This window comes from Pelmatolapia mariae, linkage group LG7 (genome assembly GCF_036321145.2).
Source record: "Pelmatolapia mariae isolate MD_Pm_ZW linkage group LG7, Pm_UMD_F_2, whole genome shotgun sequence".
Lineage (NCBI taxonomy): Eukaryota > Metazoa > Chordata > Actinopteri > Cichliformes > Cichlidae > Pelmatolapia > Pelmatolapia mariae.
In genome coordinates this window covers 64,479,231-64,500,277 of record NC_086233.1, presented here as the reverse complement: position 1 = coordinate 64,500,277, position 21,047 = coordinate 64,479,231, and the positions used below count along the sequence as shown (strand labels likewise).

Below are 21,047 nucleotides of genomic sequence, written 5' to 3'. Positions count from 1 at the left end.
TGACCCTTGACCTGCAACTGCAGAAAAGAAAGCTGTCCATGATGGGACCAGTACAGAGGAATAAACCTGAGATTCCTCCTGCACTTGTGTCAAATATGGACACACCTTTGTTCTCATGAAAATTTGCCTTCACTCAGACCCATGCCCTGGTGTTCCTACCATGCCAAAACATAGAAAAATGTCAGGTAATGAGTTGGAATAAAGATGAATAAAACCTTGAAACACAGAGATGGATGATATTTTATACTTATGGCTTTATAAACAGTCAAAGCAAACAGGGTCATTTTTGAGCCCAAAGGACAACAGATGTGATTATTTGCTGCCAGTAAAAAAAACTTGAAGTAGTTTAAAAACAGCTTTCTAAATTAGCTTTGACATAAACCCGTCTGTGATCATCTGTTAAAGCAACCGACTCTGGTTGTGAAACGATAATCACAATAACAGATCATTTAATTTATGTTTTACCCAAATAAAGAAATAGTGTCAAAATGTTTGAATTAAGTTTTAATTAAAAGTGGGTGAAAAATCCACTTCATATTAAGTATCAATCAAACCAGATGGGGTCATTTTTGACCCCTGAGGACAACAGGTGTGATTATGTGCTGCCATTTAAATTTTTTAAATGATTCAAAAAAAAAACCAAAACAAAACAAAAACAATTCTCACTAAAGTTCAACATACAGCACTCTGTGGTTAGTCAAATAGTCAAAATAATCTAAACATTTAAATATTTTATTGTCTCATTTTATTTTCGCTCAAAAACAGACGATACTTTATGTAAACAAGGTCTGGTGGCCCTAAATTGCAAAATGAAAGGTAAATTTGGTGTTAATGTGTTAATCTTAAGTAAAACTAAGGCGTAACACTGAATTGATTGACAATTTATACTTTGTACTTTAAAAAACACTCAAATGAAGTCGGGTCATTTTTGACCCCTGAGGACAACAGGTGTGTGGAAATCGGGAGGACATTATGAGGGTTAAAGTAAGCAGACATAAGAGTTCATCTTTAATTTAACCCATGATGAAAAACAAAGGGAGTTTGCCCATTTTTCTATGGAGAATGCTGCATTTTATTCTTCTTCCACATACATAGAACCATATGTGCACTGTAGCCAAAAATGTGCATATTTACAAAAATGAAATCAATATACACAAAAGAATTATAATACAAGAGAAAAGAAATCCTTCAGTAATCCTTACGATAATAACATAGCAAGTACAAACAAAAGTTATTTTTGACACCTTGTGAAGTTTTTGTGCAGAGATTCTTTTCTCACAAGATGAAGTGTTTGTATGTTACAAAATCAGATGCACATTAAATATGCAAGCTGCAGCTCCGGGTGTGTAAGGGTGAAACTTGTTTTACACCGCTGCAGCCTTCATTGCGGTACATCTGTAACTTAAACTTTGTCATCTTAGCACTAGGTTTTTTTTGTGAGCAAACTTATGATCCGTCATTTTAAATGCAAATTAATTTTCAAAGGGTAAGTCTAAACTGTTTTAGTGTTTGTTTCCATTCAAGGTCAGACAACTGACACGTGTCGGCTACAGACAGAAACTTTTAACCCAGAGCGGGTCACAGTTTGGGAAGAAACGTCACTTTAAAGAGATCATCAGAGCAGCAAATTCAGGTTTTCTTCAGAGATCATTTATAAAGTGCAGCTTTGAGAAAGAACACAGAACTATGAGAGAAGGGACTTTCTGCAAATATCATATGAAAAAGAAAAATCACCAATGAGATTACATAAAACAGTTTATAATGGTCTACCTTTGAAGGGGGGGAAGCATCTAAAACTGGGTTTGAGAAGGTAGAGTTGGGAGGGGCTGGTTAAATTAACTAGAAACGTTTTTTGGTAGTTGTTTAAATTCAGCTTGAATATGCACACGTATCGTAACTCGGAGAAACGGCTTGTGAACAACAGCCTCTAAATGTTGGCCACGAGCACGCCTAAGGGCGTTTCTTTGATGTGCTCAGCTGCCAAAATAGAAGCTTTGATGTAATTTCCTGCTTAACTTTTGACCAGCTACTGCTTTTGGGGATTTCTATTCACTGTTTATACTTTCATCCGACTGATCTCATCATGCTTCCTGAAATTCTGGCTGTCTCGATTAAAACGTAATTCCAACAGATGCACTGCAAACGAAATCAAAGTGTTCTTTTAAATTTCCCATGTTAATGTTGAACGACTCCGAACTGCACAAACCGATGTTAGATTTTGTAGCCTGGTACTGCTTGACAGTGGTAAAAAGAAAAAAAAATGCTTTGCTGAAAGTTTCAAAACATGCAAAAACCTGCCAGCGTCACACGTGTCTCAACATAAAGCTGGAGAACAAGCTGAGAGTCTGTATTAAGAAGTCAGCAAAGTTCAGGAGAGGAAACCGGTCGTGCGCTGAGCTGGTGCCACGGTCCAAAAAGAGCGCGCCCAGTGCTGGTCCCACATTCATGGAATCTCTGGACTGTTGTCGAGAAACAAAGAAATGATTACCTAGAGACTTTTCTTGTTTGACGAATGTGGTAACTTTTCATTTTGGCGACGCAGACACCGGCGCTGTCGACCTTAATCGACCTGAAAGTGAAGGAGGAAGGAGAGAGAAAGTAGTTCGTCCCAAACAATAGGTTTCAACAGTAGCAGCTAGTTTGACGATCAGTCTCGATGAAAAATAAAAATAATTAAAGAAAAAGTCCTCCAAGCTGGAAGAGACGGTAAAATAAATTATTTTTATATATATCCTTGCGTGTGTATGCACTGCGTGTATATCTGCTGATCGTCATAACTGAGATAGTTCTTTATCCGAGCAGCAACCCAGAAAGGGCGTTCAGGTCTCTCATGTACGGGTTGTCGCTGAGGATGCGGTCGATCCGCTGCTTCTGGTCGGGGAAGATGTCGTACAGTTTTCTCTTCAGCTCTGACGTCTCCCCCGGCGACCGCTGGGGCGGAGGTGAGGGAGAGGGCGAGGGAGAACGGCGAGGTGGGTGCCATTCTGGTGGCCCAGAGTGGGGCCAGTGCGCAGTGGTGTGGGCCGTCAGGGAGGTGGGGGTCCGCGGGGCAGAGTGAACAGCTTGCACGTAAACTGGCTGCTGCTGTGAGGGCGGCCGGAGGTCCGGGGGTCTGAGAGGCGGAGGTGTGCCCGGAGCTCTCCTGACAGGAAGGGAAAGAGAGAGTGTAAGAAGGAGCAGTGCACAGCACAGTAACCAACACTGACCCGACAAGGCCTCAGTATTTCATCACACACCAGCTGTCTTTACGGAGGAAGATGTCAAGGTGAGGTCCGTCCTTTCCCAGAGGGTCATCGGGGATCATGAAGTGGTCCTCCACAAAAGTAAACTGAAGCAATCTGCCGGTCAAAGTGGACAAATTCACAAAAACACAAACGTCCAAGTAACTGTTCTTAAACTCTAGTGGGCACTTTCTGAACCCACACTGTGTTGTTTTTCTGCAGCTTTTACATTCTTACTGTTGACATACTACATGTTCAATTGCTGATTTCGAATAACTACATTTTATTCTTGAAATTTTAACATCACTACAAAAGCTGGAAAGTACTCTGGAGTTAAGACATCAATGCACCAGGAGATCCAGGCGATGCAGAACAATACAAAGGAAGACACACTTTCAGTTTCTTTGCTCATACCTTCCTAGAAATGACTTAATATTGTTGCTGACAAATTAACAGCGTTTTCCATGAAAGTCTACTGATCTGGGTACAAATGTCTGTTTTTCCCCCAATAAAAAAAAAAAAAGTTTTAAAAAGAATTAGTCTGTGAAAATTATTAAAAAATGTTAAGAGCTTTGTTGTTTGTTGATGAAGAAATATGCCACACAGTCACAGTATGTTTACAGGTATGTGGAAATATGGTTAGAGTCAGTGATGAGTCTCTCCCTCCAGTAGCATGTTTATTAAACCAGTTTGAAATAAAAAATAAAAAACTTTACAGTATGTGAGATTGTTGTCATGGAATTATAAGCTAAGCTAATTTTACCCCTGGTGAAGGCTGAACTAGTCAGCCTGAACAAAACAGCCTTAAATAAACAGCGTTTGTGTACGGGGGAACGCCGCTCTCTGTGTAAAGCAGTCACAACCAGGAATTAACCCATGACAGCAGCGCCGGATGGCGTCAGACCAACTCGCACAGTGGTTTCCTGTGCAAAGGGGGTCTTTATCCGAGACACCGACCAACAGGGGGCGACACAATCCCACAGTCTCATACATTTAGCCCTTCATATGGGCTCTGGTGGAGCACCGTATGATAGAAGTCATGGAAAATGTTACATAGCTACTTTCAATACAAACACTCTTTGTCATCACTGATGTATATAAAGTTTCAATATATTTATTCAGTTTGCATTTATTTTATTGTAGCCTTAACTGTAAATGGGCAATATCGGCATACTATGTGCGCTGAGAGTAATTTCTGTATTTATCACCATATAAGTATGTCTGAGTGGTTTACAACACTCTCTGCAGATACAGCAGAGTATGAATGGTTGATATAAACGGATTTATTTTCCTCAATACTTTTTCAATGGTTCTCCTGCGTGTCAAAAAACGTGTGAAGGACACGATGTGGGTGTTCAAAAATCAATCATTTAAAGACATCTCTTAGCCAAATTAAATACGTTGCTTTAACTGATGTAGCAATATGAAATTCTCATTAAGGAGTAATAAAATGCATTATTCACTATTAGTCACCAAAACCGGATCTTTTGATTGGTGACACACTTAAAAATGCCGTACCCGTTTAGTTTCCTGCACACACATGAATTCTCAGCTTCCTTTTCCTATAAAGGACTCGCTGATTGATAGTAAATGTAAATAAAATGGTTTTAAATAGAACTTCAATCTTAACATTGCTCCTGTGTGGACTTTCCAGTGCCATGTTAGGTAATGCAACATGTAAGCGAATGACTCACTGAGCTGTATACACAACAATCACCTCTCTTGAATGATCCTACGCCAGGTGTCCGAGGTGTCGACAAAATCCCTCAGGTTGTCATTGGTTACAATGATCCCGTCTGTTTTTTCTGCTAGGTGGAGCATGAATCTGACGGGGAGAAAAAAAAAGGACACTCAGGATTTTCCTCGTGTTCAAAAATATTATGTGGAGAAGGTGCTGGTCAGTTTTATGATGAATGATCTGGGCTTTAAAACATCATCATATATCTGCATGTATCTTCTAGTCATCTATTAGAAAGATACAGTACAGATGAAGGTCAGCAGGGTGAGTTTGGGGGCGAACACACACAAGGGAACTTTCAACAACTGAGCGATTCAGTCATTCGGGCTTTGTCCATCAGTCTCTGTGCCCTTAGATATGAAGTGTTTTCAGGGTGTACCTGTCATCGTGTGAGGATATCCTCTGGCCACAGACTTCCCTGGAGGGGGTGAAAGAGAGCAGCCTCAGGTCTTCTAGCTGGTTTAGAAAATGTTGCTCTGTAAGAAAACACCACCGGCTGTGTCAGTAAAAACAATGACAGCAAAGTGAACACACACGTCTACTAAACAGGTTTGTTTGGTTCCCGTACACAACGACCCGCAAGACGAAAACCGAAACAGCTGCTCCAGAAGTACTGCTGCTGATATGACCATCAGCTGTGTTAAGTACAGAGTTTCAGCAGAAGAAAATGTTTGTGTTTCTACTAAAGCAACCCGTTTGAATATTTCTATTTGATTTATCACAAGTGAATGAACTGTAAATAAATCAAATACCCACGGGAACAATCAAAAGCCTGCTGATGCTTTTTTGTGGCTGTGTCTCCAAGACAACAAAGGACCAAAGGAAAGACAAACAGATACTCTGTTAAAATATTTTAATACACATGTGAAGACTGGCCTGTATAGACCTGTCGTACCTGTTGTTAGTCGATCCCTCTTTTGACGCCACTGGGGGACAAAGACTGTGATTTCCCTGTGTCCTCTCTTCCAAAATGTCTCCACTGCTAGTGCTATACCACGACAGGAGAAGAACCGATGAAGGCCATGACTGCATAAGTGAGGACGAGAAGAAGGAGGACACAGTTAACTGGAGAAGACAACTCCTAAAAACCCATAAACACAGAAGTAATGCACAGTAATAAGGCTCCGGGATAAGGGTGTCCACTTGTGAGGAAGTGCCACATATTAAACTACAGATGCTCCTTGTTCTCTCCACAAGCATTCAAAAAATGGACTGAAAGCACAGAGAGAAATAAGAGAGTGAACATGTACACAGGACTAGGATCTCCGAGTCAACTCACGGAATGGAAACCTTGGAAACACTTCAGAAGCCCCCCCCCCCAAAAAAAATAAGGCAATAAGCACAAACGCTGAACACACGTAAACACATTTCAGGTGATGTGTGGGCAAAAGAAGTCATCACAAACCCGGGAATTCATTAATAAACAAACAAATACATGACACAGGGCGCAACGTCAGCTGACCCAGATTGTTGTCGATGACGTGCACGACCTCCACATGCGCACGTCAGATAGCTGTAATACAACATCGGTCGCTAGGACACAGAAAACCACAGCACAACAAAAGCAGCACACGGCAGCAGACATGAGAAACTCCCTGACAGCAGCAGGAAGTTGGCCTCTCGCTGAAATCTACAGACCCAAAAATCTTATCAGCCACGGAGGTATTTTTAAATATTTGGCCTTATTGGCACTTTGTTCAGTGGTCTCAGGTTTCTGAGTGAAATCTAATCCTGCGTCATTCGTACACCTCAACAATCACCACCTCAGGAGAAACGGCACACACGTGAACGCTGGCAGCCCTTCAGTGGATTTTTATGTTTGGGGGAAATCTTGTGCACATGGTTATTTTCAGAGGAAATGTTAAAATCTTACAGTAGTAGTGTATAAGGCTTCTGTGACCCCTGTTAGATATACAAAAACAGACCGGCACATGTTCCCCTTTTCTTCACTAAGAACTGAATGTACAACTAAAACGGCGGCTAATAAACTATGAAACAGGAACTGCAGATTTCTGTTTTGGAAAGCTGATGTTCTTGAGGAAATAATTAAATGCTGCTTTATGAATGAAGCTTCTGTTCATTCTTTTTTTTTCCCCATCATGTGAATTCCGGTTTTGTCTGCCCTGCCTACTTCCCTGTATACGGAGTTACTATGGTGTTCAGAAATCTAGTCTTACATGTGCTGCAGTTAAAGCAGAGATGACCAGCTCACATCAGCTGCTCCACACTCTTCATACAGCGTTTAAAACCTTAGCAGTTCTGTAAAGTGCTTCACACATGGAAAAGTGGCACAAGTCTGACCAAAAATAAATAAACAGATAAAATAATGATGCAACAAGCTAAAGGTAGAAAGTGGAAACGACATCCGTCTGTATGCACTCTGCCAAAAACCAAGCAGAACTGTTTTTAACATCGACATGATAATTCATCTTTGATTGTAGAGACTTCACAGAGCGAGTTCCTTAAAACACGAGAACTGTGAAATGGAAACTTTTCACTATGAAATTTGATGTCTATCTGAATTCTTCATGTAATGGTGCCATTATAATATTCTTATTAATATCTCAGTAATATCATTCTTGTAAAAATTGCCAAATTGTAAAAAACGCTGTGAGAAAGTGCCCCGTATTTCACAACATGGCTCTTCATACTCGGGCGGACGCTCAAAGCTGATAAACCCATCGTCTCCGACGTCTTGCAGATGCACAGAGTCGAGCGCACATGGACGCTGCACAACAAGATAAACTTCAGCTTGTGGTCAGAGCCTAAAGTGCAAAGTCAGGGGGAGTTCCACTCGCCGCTGATAGAGAAAGTGATGAATGAGAACACAGCAGGAAGAGCTTATGCAATCTAAAAATCACCAAGCAAACCGGACAAGGGAACACATTTCAAAACTTTACATAACCCAATAACCTCCTTCAGGATCATTGCCTTCATCCCCGAAACTCAAATTACTGCAGTCATTTAAGGCAGGTGTTATTATTTCAATAAATATACAAGAAAATCTCTTCCTGTGTCTGTACAGGAAAGCGACTGCATTGATTTTGGCTCACTTTGCGTTGTGTATTAAATACAATAATGATCAAAACTGAGTCACAGTGCTGACTTGTGTGTTTCCTTTAGACATACTTCTGGTAAGGAGGGACGATGAAGTAAGAACTTGAAAGGAAGTAGCTGCAAAAATAAGAGGGCAGGAGAGGGTCATCCAGGTGGAAGAGTGCGAGCACAGAGGAAAGACAATAATTTGTGTTACACACATAAAGAATGTCTTATCCAATAATCAGAAAGAAACAGATTTTTTACTAGAAAGGGCCTTTCTTCTCAAAAACACCCCCACGGTTTCACCCCCACACATCAATATTGTGCCGTTACACGTGCTTTCGCTCCGTCAATCACACACACACACACACACGTGAAATCACTCGCAAATATGATGACTAATAACAGTACGTAACTGCGTGGGCAAGGTTTTGGTGCACCTACACAACAGTTGTAGCTGCGACCTACACAACAGTTGTAGCTGCGACCTACGCGCTCCAACAGATGGTATTGTGTGAGAGAGATGGTGTGACCTTAACTGATGATGATGATGATGGGAAGGTGGATAGCTTCGTTAGTAAAAAGGAAAAACGCGGTACGAGTAAAACAGGCGCGGGAAGTGACACCAATCAAAACACATATTATATTTGTCATCAAGCGACTTACAACATCCTGTCCTTACAGCCATGATTAAGAAATGCTCGCTCTGAAAGAAATGACTGACACTCTGCTCTCATCTCTTATTTATAATGGTCAGAGGAGCAGATGGGGATTCAGATAGACAGCCCTGAAAATGCTGCAGCTACAACAAGAAGCATCTGGTAAATCTTCTGATTCCCCGAGTCATGCACAGCTTTGTACTTGATGGTACCTTGTGGATAATCCTGGCATACATATATATGTATATTTGTCTTTTTTTTTCATATTCAAGCTCATATTCTGCATCATCTAAGCTGAACCAACATGATTACCAAGATGTCAGGAACAAAGTCCATTAGACACGAGACTAAAGTGGAGATGATGCACAGCACCACGTTTGGAGAAAACCAAAAGCTGCAAATTAGCACAAACACCTCACAGCAACAGCTAAGAAAAGCGGTGAAGGGCTGATAATCAGGTTTGCTTTGCTGCCACAGCACCTGGAAACCTTATTGCACTGACCATGAACTCCTCTATATACCAAAGTATATAGAATGAAGCCATCTGTGCAACAGCCAAAGCTTTGCTGAAATGTCACGCAACAGGACACTGATCTCAAGCACAGCAGCAAAGCCGAACCAGAAAAGAATCACGATGGTGCAACGGCTGTTTGTGGGACCTTAAGGGAGCGGTGCATGAAAAAAATGAGCACAAACCTGACTGAGCTGAACTGCTGTTACTGCTGCTAAAGACAACAAGCTACAAACTGCTGAAGCGTGTTTTTCACAGGATGGTGAGGCGTCCTGTGAAAAACGGACACGGTGGGTTTTTTAAATAACCCGCTTGGAGCTCAGGTGTACGCATCAACACATAAAAACATTTGTTAACTAACCTTGGAAAAAAAAAAAGACATTTTTTACGACCTATATTTAAACAATGATGTTAGCTGAAGAGCTTGTGCCTTTTATAATATTTTTCTGACAGATGAGAGGGATCTGAAACTATAACAAACAGTAGTTTTCTTATATAAAGTTTTTACTGAATGTGAATATCTTACTTGGTATGAAAAAGCCAGACTTTTCAGTATAAATGTCTTTTTACACTCACGCCATAGCCACGTTGCTGCCGTCTATGATGATGTGTCTGAGGTCTGGGCGTCCCGGCTCGTTTGGCAGGTTCAGTTTGTAGGGAGTCCTCAGCGACTGATGGAAACGAGCCAAGCCCGTCACCGGTGGGGCCGGTGGGTCATTTGTGGGAGGCGTCCGTGCTGCTGCCCCGTGGAACCCCGTGTGGCCGATTGTCTGATAGGAAGAGGCTGAGGGTCGGGCGATGGGCTGAGCTGACTGACGAGGACGAGACAAAGAGACCGTGATGTCACTGATGTTATAAATCCACCAGACGCAGCTGTCCGGGCGCGTGCTGCGTTTAAAATAACTGCTCATTCCCAGCTTTGTCGTGTGTGTGTGTGTGTGAAAAGTCAACAGACACTGCACAAAATGCTACCTCAAAGTGCCACCTGTTAAACAGAAAACTTCACACACACTATTTTTGACTGAACACTGGGGTAATACCTACACTGGTGGTTGAAGCCAGGGATGCAGTGGTGGCGGTCAGCCACTGAGGCGTGCTGCGCAGTGCCGTTACGGTCTCAACCTTCACCGATCCCCCCAAAGTCTGAGTCCCACCTCGGGACAAGTAGTCCCTCTGCGGGATGCCTCCGCCTCCTCGTGCCAAATAGTCGGTTCTGGAACCCGACTGTGCGTTGAGGCGCGCCACCGTGATCATCCGAGACATTCTGTCTGCCGTTTTGGTATCAGTGGGGATGATGTCTTCATCGTCATCAATGGTGATAACCTCATAGTTTCCTGCTCCTCCTTGAGCGCTCGAGCTCCTCTTAATAGTGATCGCCTGAAATGAGGTTTGAATCAAAGTTTAGCACGTGTTACTATACAACGCCTCGCCACGGGTTAAAAAAGGCATCATATCTGATAAGATATCAGAGGTTATCTCAGGTGAAGGTATCAGAGAACAAGATGAAAGATAATAAGAAGCAGAGAGAATAATATAGAAGATGTACATGTGAAGACAGGATCGCACGCTACAGCTAGACCTTTGGCTCTACGTCTGTCTCTGTGAGACAAAGAAGTAAAGCTGAAGTGAGTTATTGTAAGTTGTCAAGTACCTGCTGAGTGCTTGTTTCGCTGCCGCTGCACTGCCTCCTGTGCCCAAGCCCATTACTGCTGCTTCCATACTGGTTGGGCTTGATGTTCTCTTTAGATCTCCCCGGGTCCGCCGACAGCCTGCTCAGCTCGAGCTCCTCTCTGAAGCAGGAGGCTGTAGAGACGGATGACGATGAAGAGCGAGCGTCTGAGGTACGCACAGAGTTCAGTCTTCTTTCTCTTTCCCCTCCTTTCGAGCTCTCTTCACAACGCTTAGTTTCCTCCACAATTTTCTCAAGGACGAGGAAGGTATCTTCCGTCTGTCCTGTTGCCTTGACAACACGTTCCACCACTTCCTGCTGGTAACCCATGGTTCTGGGGAAAATGTGATTTTGTAGCATGTTACATTACTGGTGGCTATAATGCATCCGCTTGCCTTTAATGGCTGTAAAGAGAGCCATTCAATTCCAGTTCAAGAGAAACTCAAACAAATCAAGTAAGATTACTGGGTTCATAGTGTCGTTCAGACACGGCTCACCTTTCTGTCGATGCTTGTCACAGCTCATACTGACGAACCGCTCAGGAGTAGTTTTTTTTGTTTTGTATACTTTATTAATCTCCTGTACGCAAATTACTCCCTGTATTTAACCCATTCACTCAGTGAAGCAGTGGGCAGCCAATCCAGCGCCGAGGGAACAGTGTGTAGGGATGGTACCTTGCTCAGGGGTACCTCAGGGTAGCCGTTTGGTGTATTTGAACCCCCGACCTTCCGATCATGGGGCGAACGCTCTACCCTACCCTACTGAGTCTACTGAGCTAAGATGACTTACCCACCTGAATATAATCCAGTGCCATGTAATATATCTTGATGCATGCTCAATCATCCAGGATGAGCTTTGATCAGTGGTTGTTGATCAATGGTCATGAGAATTTGCATATTAATGATCAAGGAACTGACCTCCCAGCCCATTGTTCCTTCAGTGGTGCTGGTTTCAGCCATTGCGCAAATGTACTGTTTATAAGATTGGAAACCTGCAGTCAGCTGAGACTGAAGACGTCACCTGATGATGACAAAACGTTTCTCCCACTGAAAACGTCCAGATGAACAGAATCAACTTTTCAGCGACAATTTTGGAAACTTTCCAAATTGGTTCATTAAACGTGACCTCACTCGTCCCTGCCCTTACATGCTGTCTGCCTCTCTTCATTCAAACATTATGAGTTGAAGGTAACGTATAAATGTTATGTGATGTCCCACCTGTCATCACGGCTTTAAGGGAAAGCTGACTGGATTGCACATTCAGACAGGAGTCATTAAGAGATCAATGAAAAGGGGGGCATGTCTGAAAAGGGTACGTGAGGTTGACTCGTCCTGTTATGATCTCACCACAAATGACTAAGGAACACTGCACAGTGAGACTCAACAGTTAGCCACTCGATTTGATTCAACTGGATCACTGAACCTTACTTTAATTTGAACATCCAAATGTATTTTTGTACTGTATGCATACGGTCGTGACCTAATGTTTCATCAACCAGGACAACAGCCAGCAGGTCTCTTATATGTACATAAGCAAATGTGAGCTCTGTTCAAATACAAAATCTATTCTTCATTAAGATTTCAACTAATTATTATATTCATAAGCAATAATTCTTCCAACGAGTGTGTTAATTTAGTCAATAAAACAAAACCATCACAATATCCTTCATTCCAGGTAATATTCGACTTACTGTAATGTAAAACAAAGAAAAACTGACCACGTTTCAAATTATGGTGGTCGTCTTTAGACCCCAAAGACGACCTCCAAACGGTTCTAATATAAATCCGAGGAATTCATTTGGAAACATTTGACTAGTGTGAACTTTACCTGAAAAAATTGACCAAGCAGCGGAGGTTGGTTTCTGGGCTGACTGCCTCTCCCTCATCCGAGACACCCTCAGCAGAGTCCAGCATGTTGGGCCCGGATACGGTATTTGCCTTCGCTGAGGAGGAGAGGGACGACGAAGCAGAGGGGGTTTTGGATCTACAGCTGCTGCTGCCCCCCCGGCCCTCTCTGTCCCTCTGTCGCTCCCTTTCTCTTGCTCTCTCCGGCGACTCTTCCCTCCGCTCCAGAGAGTACTGTCTCTTTGTATCCCGCGTCTCGCTGCCTGATGAGCGCCGCTTGTGCGTGGGCCGATTGCTGTTATGCAGGACTGCCTCGGGACCTAAACCGATTCCACCTCCTGGTTTACTGCCTCCGCCAAGAGATGATGGCGTGGTCCCTCGCTCTTCAAAACTAGTGTCCAGGATGCGGTTGGAGAGCTCCGTCACAGGGGTGCTGCTCTGTGAGCGGTCCTGGTCAACCTCCGACATGCTTGGATGGAGCATCTGGTTTAGCTGAGTCTGGGGAAGGAAACACAGTGGTTGATGCCTCAGTTAGGAAACTACAATAAAAGTTCCTCTCAAACTGGAATGCTTGCCATAGCCATCGTTCCTATCGTACTTTCCAGTGTGCCCTGCGTGGTTCTTCTTCCCGATGCCAGAAATGACGTCTTCATCGTCTACTTAGTGTGTGACTTTCAAAAACATTCAACTTGTTCTTCAACTTCTCTCTTACTTCATATGTTGGTAAAACATGATTTCTAAATACCTAAAAGTACAATGAAGCTTTTAACTTGTTGATAAATAAATAATTCACACTGAATTCATATTTTTTAAAACTAAAACAAGCTTCATATTAAATAATAACTAGTCCAACGTTTTGGTGACAGATCCAAATTTGTAATTCTGCAGCATCATAACAAAAGTTTAAGAGCAGCAGTTATGCTCTCTAAACTAATCAAAGAGATTGTGGTTAATGGGGGACTACTATGCATGATTCACAACGATCCTTATTTACAGCACACTCCGATCCCTCAAAAACACTTTGAATATAACCCACCCACCCAAAGCCAGGGCTGGCAGTATGTTTAGCATCTGTGTTAGTAAACCTCCCCTTCACACTCACAATGGAAGTGAGCAGTGAGGGGGTGAGACTGGTTTTAGCCCAATGCCTATAGCTTACCAGTTTTCTAAGTAAAAACGGGGGGAAATTCTTACTGACTTGCAAAGCTGGGAAGCATCTTGTTGCCGGGACGTAGAAGAATGTCAGCAGATATTAACAGCTAATTCTACACAGTTTATAAAAATATAATAACACTATAAAAACGCCTTTTATTACACATGACCTTAAAGTTAACTTTCTTCTTAATGACCATACCTTCCAACCTCGACTTTCAGATCAGTTTGTATCAATGAACACAGAGGTATATTTTTGGGTCGAGGTGTGGTTAAACACAAAATAATACCAGTCATGCATCAGAAAAACTTTTTAAAATCTTAGTATTAAATCTTATAGCACAAGGCTACAATCTCAACTACCCACAGCAGTTCCAGCTTATTCTCTTTGAAATTTGCAGTTGTCATCAAAAACTCTTTGGTCACAGTGGTCATGCTCTACGTGCTGCCAGAAAATGTTCACACTAACCAGAGAAGAGGTGTTTGTGTTCGTAGGGGTGTGAACAAGTCCCAGCAACTCCTCCTTCAGCGCACTGGGAAGCAGCAAGAGCTCCATAGTGTACTTGTCATCCCTTTCCTCCACGAAGGACTTGAATGCTCGTTTTACTGTTGGTTCTGTGTCACATGGTAGACTTCGCTTCTCCTGGACAAAACACAAAAACACTTGAGTGTGTGGTATGACATGCTGTAGACTACTCCTTCTTAAATAATTTCAAATGACTGTTAAGTCGTTTTCTTTCACGGCATTCCTTCGTACGTTTCATTTTGTCCCATCAACAGTTCAAAACAAAAAGGATTTGCAGAAAATCTTCACATTTTATTTACAACTATTCATCAGCTTTCCACAATACAAATGACCCCCCTGGAGTCACGTAACTACTACAGAATCAGAATGAAACTACGTCTGATAACAAGACTCGTACTTGGAACAGTGCTACAAACTGCTGAACTCGGCTTTGAGCCATCACCACGGGCTCAGCCCGACCCAACAGCCGCAGGCAGCCCGGCTCTTGCACCAGAACTTCGGCGCTCGTGTCCCGTATGAGCCTGTCCAAAAAAAGGCCCCTGGCGCCAGCAAAGATACAGTGCATATCCACCGGGTACCGCTCTTCTTTCTGCAGTTCTGGGTCGCACAGTCCTCGAACATATTCCTGCACAACAAGGAGAACACAAAATGTAACAGAGAACCACAGCTGTGAGTACTGCATTATGACTGCAGTGTTGTTTATCATCCATCTAGGAAAGAAAGAAAAAAAAGGAACCAATCAGAATGACCTAATTTAACATATTTAGCAAAAAATTAAAAAAAGAATATAAATATTTCACACAGTAAGTGTTGTCTCGTGCTTGACGTGCCCACACACCTGTAAGGTATTTAAGGTGACACGTGATGAAACCAAACTCTACTCACTGTTTTAGGGAATCTCCTGGCTGTGGCAACTGTTTGGATGAATCAGCGCAGGTGGGTACGGTAACTTTCTTACAGATAGTGTTTCGCATTTTTTTAGTGTTTCTCTGCCGATAAGAAGTGACTCAGCACGAGCAATGTATGATGACTCAGTGATGCGGTGGGAGAGACAGAAAGGGTGTGAGATTTGAAAGTGAGCACGCCTATAAATATGTAGGTGTGGCTTCTTAAAAAAAAAAACCAATAAAATGAGTTTACTTTGGCCCTGTGTACAAACTATACAGGCTGAGAGATCACTGCTGCTTATACTTTAGATTTTTAACAAGTAGGAATAATGATTGTATTTATAAAGGAGACTGTCAGGGTACAAGTGTTTGCCTGTGCTGCGTAAGGAAGTGCACGTTTTCTCAAATGAAGAAATAAATGTTTCTGCAAAGATTTGAGCATTTTTTTTTAAATTTATTTAATGTATTTTTGTTTACACATAACGAAGAAATACAAGCCCCATCTCCAGGAAGCTTGGACTGCAGCTCCTTGTTCTGCAGTCTCAGAGAGCTTTAGCACTTTTCTATCTGCTCTAAGTCCTGGTTGGAGTAGCACTCCAACTGTGAGTAAATCTCGAAATCAGTCAACAGCAATCCAGGACAAGGGTCAAGGACAATAACAACCTGACCAGCAGGCCAGCTGGTAGTTAAAACACATGAAGGTAGGGCCAAAGCAAAAGAATAGCAAAATAAGCAAAATTGGCCAAAGCAAAATAAGTAAGGCTGTCCACTGGTAACCCAGTCACGGAATCTAAACATGAGTGACCAACCCAAACAAACCTTTTAAAATATGAAGTATTATTGCATATGCTATAGTTCCTGATGTTAAAACTTATCACTAAGACTCTGTTTCCACACTCAATACATATTAATGAGTACCACTGAAAACTAAAAGCAAACTTATAACAACATAAAGTCTAATGCCTCTCCAATGGATATTTACCAAATGTAAATCTAAGCCTAATCCATCTCTTCCTACCAGTTACCACAGTACTGGTGGTACTGGAGGATACTTTTTACTAGGGAAAGAGTCCAAACAAACAGTGGAATAAACATTCCCATCTGCTCATTGCAAAGATAAAGAGCAAATGTGGCATCTGTACAAAAAAAAAAAAATGTTACGTCAATCATACAAGACGTCTAAGACTCTAGTACGCCTGGTCAGAATCACATGTTTGGACTATGGAAAGGAAGAAAAGAAACGCAGTCATGGGAAAAACAGTAGTGATTTCCCAAACTGGAGGAAATGCCAGCATCAACCTAATATAGTTAAGCGGGACGCCACTGACGACTTGCATGTCATTCTCATCATGAGTTCAACAGGCTGACAGTGAAATTACCATTTCCACATTCATTTCTCGGTTGACTGGCAGAGCTCGGAGCAGCTGGTTACAGTGTGCCAAAAAGAAAGAGATGCACGACACAAGATGCAGAAGTGTGAGCGATGCTCCGGGAAATCACACAAAAGTGATCTGATTGAGATCAAGATTCAGATGTTTACAGATACCTTGCATGACTAATTATACCGTAAAACCTCTAGAAACAGATCACATGACTTTTAAATTGATGGCTGTGTAACAAGCTGACTTTGGTTTCAGGTGAGGTAAATCAGTCACAATGAGTAATCTCTCTCCAGCAGTGGTGCTAAAGAGCGCTGCTCTTTCAATTATTATTATTATTATTATTATTATTGTTGTTGATTTTTTATAATAACTTTTAACAAACTCTAAATTTTCATCCAAAAAAAGCTGACACTTAATGAGACGGTCATTTAAAAAGCAGATCATTACATACGTATTACAATTTTACAATCACAATGGCCCCACAAACACACAAAAACTTCACATGTACAATGTTTAGAAACCTAAAAACTGCTATTTTACTCTGTTATTATCCATGATTTTAACCAGTTTTTGCAAGTTATTTCTTGTTTTGTTTTGCTAATTTAGCCATCGGCCTCATTAAAATTATATCTACAAATAACATACTTGCAAATGCAGAATAAAGGCGTCTCCTCTCTTTTCGTTAAGGAAAGGATTATACTGGCACTTAGTTTATTAGGTGCTAATTTCAAACTTTGCAAACTGTTTAGGGAGCTGAATTTAAAAAAAAACAAACTGTAATAACATAACTTCCTTTATGGAGATTCCCAGGCATGCCAATGCCTAGCCAAAAACTGGAGTATTTGGAAGTAGGAGAATCACAATAAAGATAAATATATATAATATATATATGTATATATATAACTAACTAACTAACTAACTAACTAAATAAGGCAATCAGAAACTGAGCAATTTGAAAATAAATATTTAAAGTTCTGAAGCTAGACGTACAGCTACAGGAATAAATAATAATAATAATAGTAATGGAGAAAAAAAACCTATTATGTATGTTTACTCAGCCCCAGGCGTTAAACAACTAAATGCTAAACTAATGATATTCTGCTGCAGTTGTGCCTGTTCATGTTTGACTTGTAAATAAAACACCTTACACCTTTGAGCTCTCAGCAGCAGCCCATTAACATCTAACATATTTTTCCTGTTGTCCTTCAGGTTGTGTAGTAAGGTAGACGCCCACACACTTGCCTGTACAGTAACTCTATTGTGATTGTACTGTATTTTTATATAACCTTCAGACTCCACCCTTAATAACATGTTTGGTAATAGCTTTTTTTCTCATGGCTGTACAGACACATGAAAGGGAGTCTTCAGCCTTTGTTTTGGTTAAAACAAATAGCAACTAGTTAACAACCACTGTATCCAACCCCACCTAAAAATCATTGTGAAACCGAGATGGCCTGTTTAACATATCTGACAGACAGTGTGGCCAACTGCTTGTGGCTGTCTACTCCACAGTCCAACAAAAAACTAATGAAAGCAAATGTCATGACATTTGACAAGATACCACTGCGTAAATATTGCGATATCATCTTATGAGCGTTATGAGTAGTGTTACTTTCATTAGCTATCTGGGCAAAATGAATAGGTCATATTTCATCATTCATATTTTCTGTGATGGGAAGCATGAGATGCCATAAATGTTGTCTTTTACATCGCTCACTATTACGACTTTAAACAAGCTATCCATCTGCACACCTGAAGAATATATTTAAACCCTAATACGTGATCTGCCAAATATAAGATTGTACAAATCAGACGTGTTTCTGAGCTGCACCAACACTGAGGGGCACAGTCAGCACTGTGTTTGATTTAAAAATAATAATGACAGCAGCGGACCGCTCTTAAAATAATAATGACAGCCTTGTTCTCAGACTGGTCTGCTGGCTTCGCCACAGAAATGCAAGCGAAAGCGTTTTTAAGATCCTACCTTTGCCTTCGACACGTCTTCTCTGTTGCCTCTGAGCTGCAGCCATATCTGCCGTAATGTTTTGTTGCCGTGCGACTGTCCTGTGTGGTCCAGCAAGCCGATAATGGTGAACGCTACTTTAAAAACCTGCTCCACTCTCGGTTTGGCGCATTTAAGCTCATCTTCTTTATCCTCCAGCACCGTAAACTCGTCCACTGTGGGGCTCTCTTGCTGCTGCCTGCCGGCGGACGCAGGCAGCCTGCTGCCTGGCTGCTCCGGGCACGTTAGCTCGGTGACTCGTCTCATTCCGAGGAGGGGCCGCGTTGTTGACATTCTGCCTCTCTCACACCGTCGTTCCTGGCGACGAAGTCTCAACAGTCACACTCTTTGTGGCTCTTAGGAGCCTTCGGGGTGTTCATGTTCTTCTTGCTGTGTACTCCAGACCGACGCAGCGACGTTTACACGGCTAAACGACATGAACACAGCGGCAGAGCTAGCTAAATAACTCGGAAGCCCCTAGTGACGTATCCGGAAAGTCCCAGTGATGGCGTCATCAAAACACGACAGTCAAGTTTGCTTGATAGTGCGAGCTCAAAGATGGTTATCGCTTGAAACGAGATATCAAAACAAGACGCAGAGTGACCTACATCCTTACGACTTTCACACCGTAGATGGAGATCCTGTGAGATGAGACTGTCACCACCCGTCAGTGCTTTGGTGGCGTTTGTGTGTGAGCGCCTGAGTTTTGCATTGTTGGGTTAGGGTTAGGGTGCAGCAGCACACCTGCGGGTCTACACAGGCCAACGAGCAAAAACGCCACAGCAGAACAAACGTCCAACGTTGCCCTCTTGTGGCCGTGAGACGTAATTGCTCGGCCTATAGGGAGGCCATGTAAACATAAAATAAAATAATGAATCCATGTAATAATAATAAAAATAATAAATAATTTTTCACTTACCACCTTCTGGGGTCCTCTGTCACACCAACCTTCTGCATGTCTTCCTTGACCACATTTATGAAGCTCTGGTGTCTTCCTCTTTTCCTGTTGTAGGCAGATTTATGTTCAACATCCTTTGCCTAATATATACACTATAGCACCTCTGGACATGTTCAGACTATTTTTTGTCTTGTCTTCTACCTTTGAGTCCAAACAACTCCGCCTGAGCTGCCCCTTTCATGTACTTTTCATTGCAACGAAAATCTTAACATCTTCAAATCTGCCACGTCCAGCTTTGCCACCATGTCCAAAGCATACATCACAACAGGTTTAACCACTACATTTTCTAGACCTTCCCTTCCTTTTCACTGTGTCAAATCCCCCTGACACTCATCTCCACTCCCTCCACCTTGCCTACACTCTCTTGTTTGCAGCTCCCTTCCTTGCAACCTGTAGTCAAATGTCAGCTTTTTGCAAGCTGCCACATAGGTACAGACCAGTAATTTGTTTATTCTGTTCAGTATCCTCTTACACTTTATTTCTCTTGATATAAAACTTGAATAAGATAAGGTGTTAATATAAGATTTTGTTCAGTGTGATGCAAACTCATATGGAGTTAGCCTTCTAATGAACTCTCAATTATGCATAGAAAATATATACTAAAATAACTGTTAGTAATAAATGCCATCCGATATAAATTTGTGTAAGTTTTTCTATACTTGAAATTACTTAATGCAATTAATAATAACAATGCGTATGTGTTAGTCCCTGTAGGGAAATTACTCCTCTGCATTTAACCCATTCACCCAGTGAAGCAGTGGGCAGCCACCAGTGCAGGGCCCAGGGAGCAGTGTGTAGGGACGGTACCTTGCTCAAGGGTATCTCAGGGTAGCCGTTCAGTGGAATCGAACCCCCGACCTTCCGATCATGAGGCAACCATTCTACCTACTGAGCTATCCCTGCCCTTTGTGGTTCAAAATAGGAACAAACATAAAAGTGTGCTTTCAAATATCTACAAAACAGTGCAAAAGTTGTTAAAAATCAAAAATAGTTGAAAATTACACATTTTTTTGTCCCGTGTTCAGCGTCATTACCAGTGTTGGGTGTAATGCGTTACTAAGTAACGCGTTACAGTAATTAAATTACTTTTCCGCTGAAAAAGTAGAGTAACTAATTACTGTTCATTTTTAGGTATTTTAATTACAGTTACTTACAATGTACTTGCGTTACATTGTAAAATAATTCAACTCACTGAATATCATTATTTAATTTCAATAATTTATCTTCTAAACGTAGAAGTAAACTCTGCCGCTTTAACATCGCTGTAGTGCAGGTGCACGTCATTTCGCGCCAGTTTGCTGCATAGTCGTATTCTAAAGCGGAAGCTGTCGGACTCGGCTGAAGCGTGTGGCTGTTTTATGAAATGGACATATTCCCGTCTCTTCACTTTTCTGAAACAAGCAGACAAGAATATTACAGTAATATGTAAGCTATGTCCTGGGGAGAAAAAACTATCGGC

The 21,047-nt window shown here is 41.8% G+C and overlaps 1 protein-coding gene across 1 annotated transcript; it reads right to left on the bottom strand.

Annotated features, from left to right (window-relative positions):
- Positions 1-247: 247 nt before the first annotated feature.
- On the bottom strand, positions 248-19,116 carry n4bp1 (nedd4 binding protein 1). The gene is made up of 12 exons (XM_063480221.1): positions 18,613-19,116; positions 14,757-14,984; positions 14,303-14,476; positions 12,665-13,179; positions 10,820-11,171; positions 10,213-10,545; positions 9,745-9,980; positions 5,855-5,985; positions 5,339-5,435; positions 4,939-5,046; positions 3,237-3,338; positions 248-3,142 (listed from the first exon to the last, which is right to left on the bottom strand). The coding sequence occupies exons 1-12, from the start codon at positions 18,922-18,924 to the stop codon at positions 2,791-2,793; spliced, it is 2,940 nt and encodes a 979-aa protein (XP_063336291.1). The 5' UTR covers positions 18,925-19,116; the 3' UTR covers positions 248-2,790.
- Positions 19,117-21,047: the final 1,931 nt, after the last annotated feature.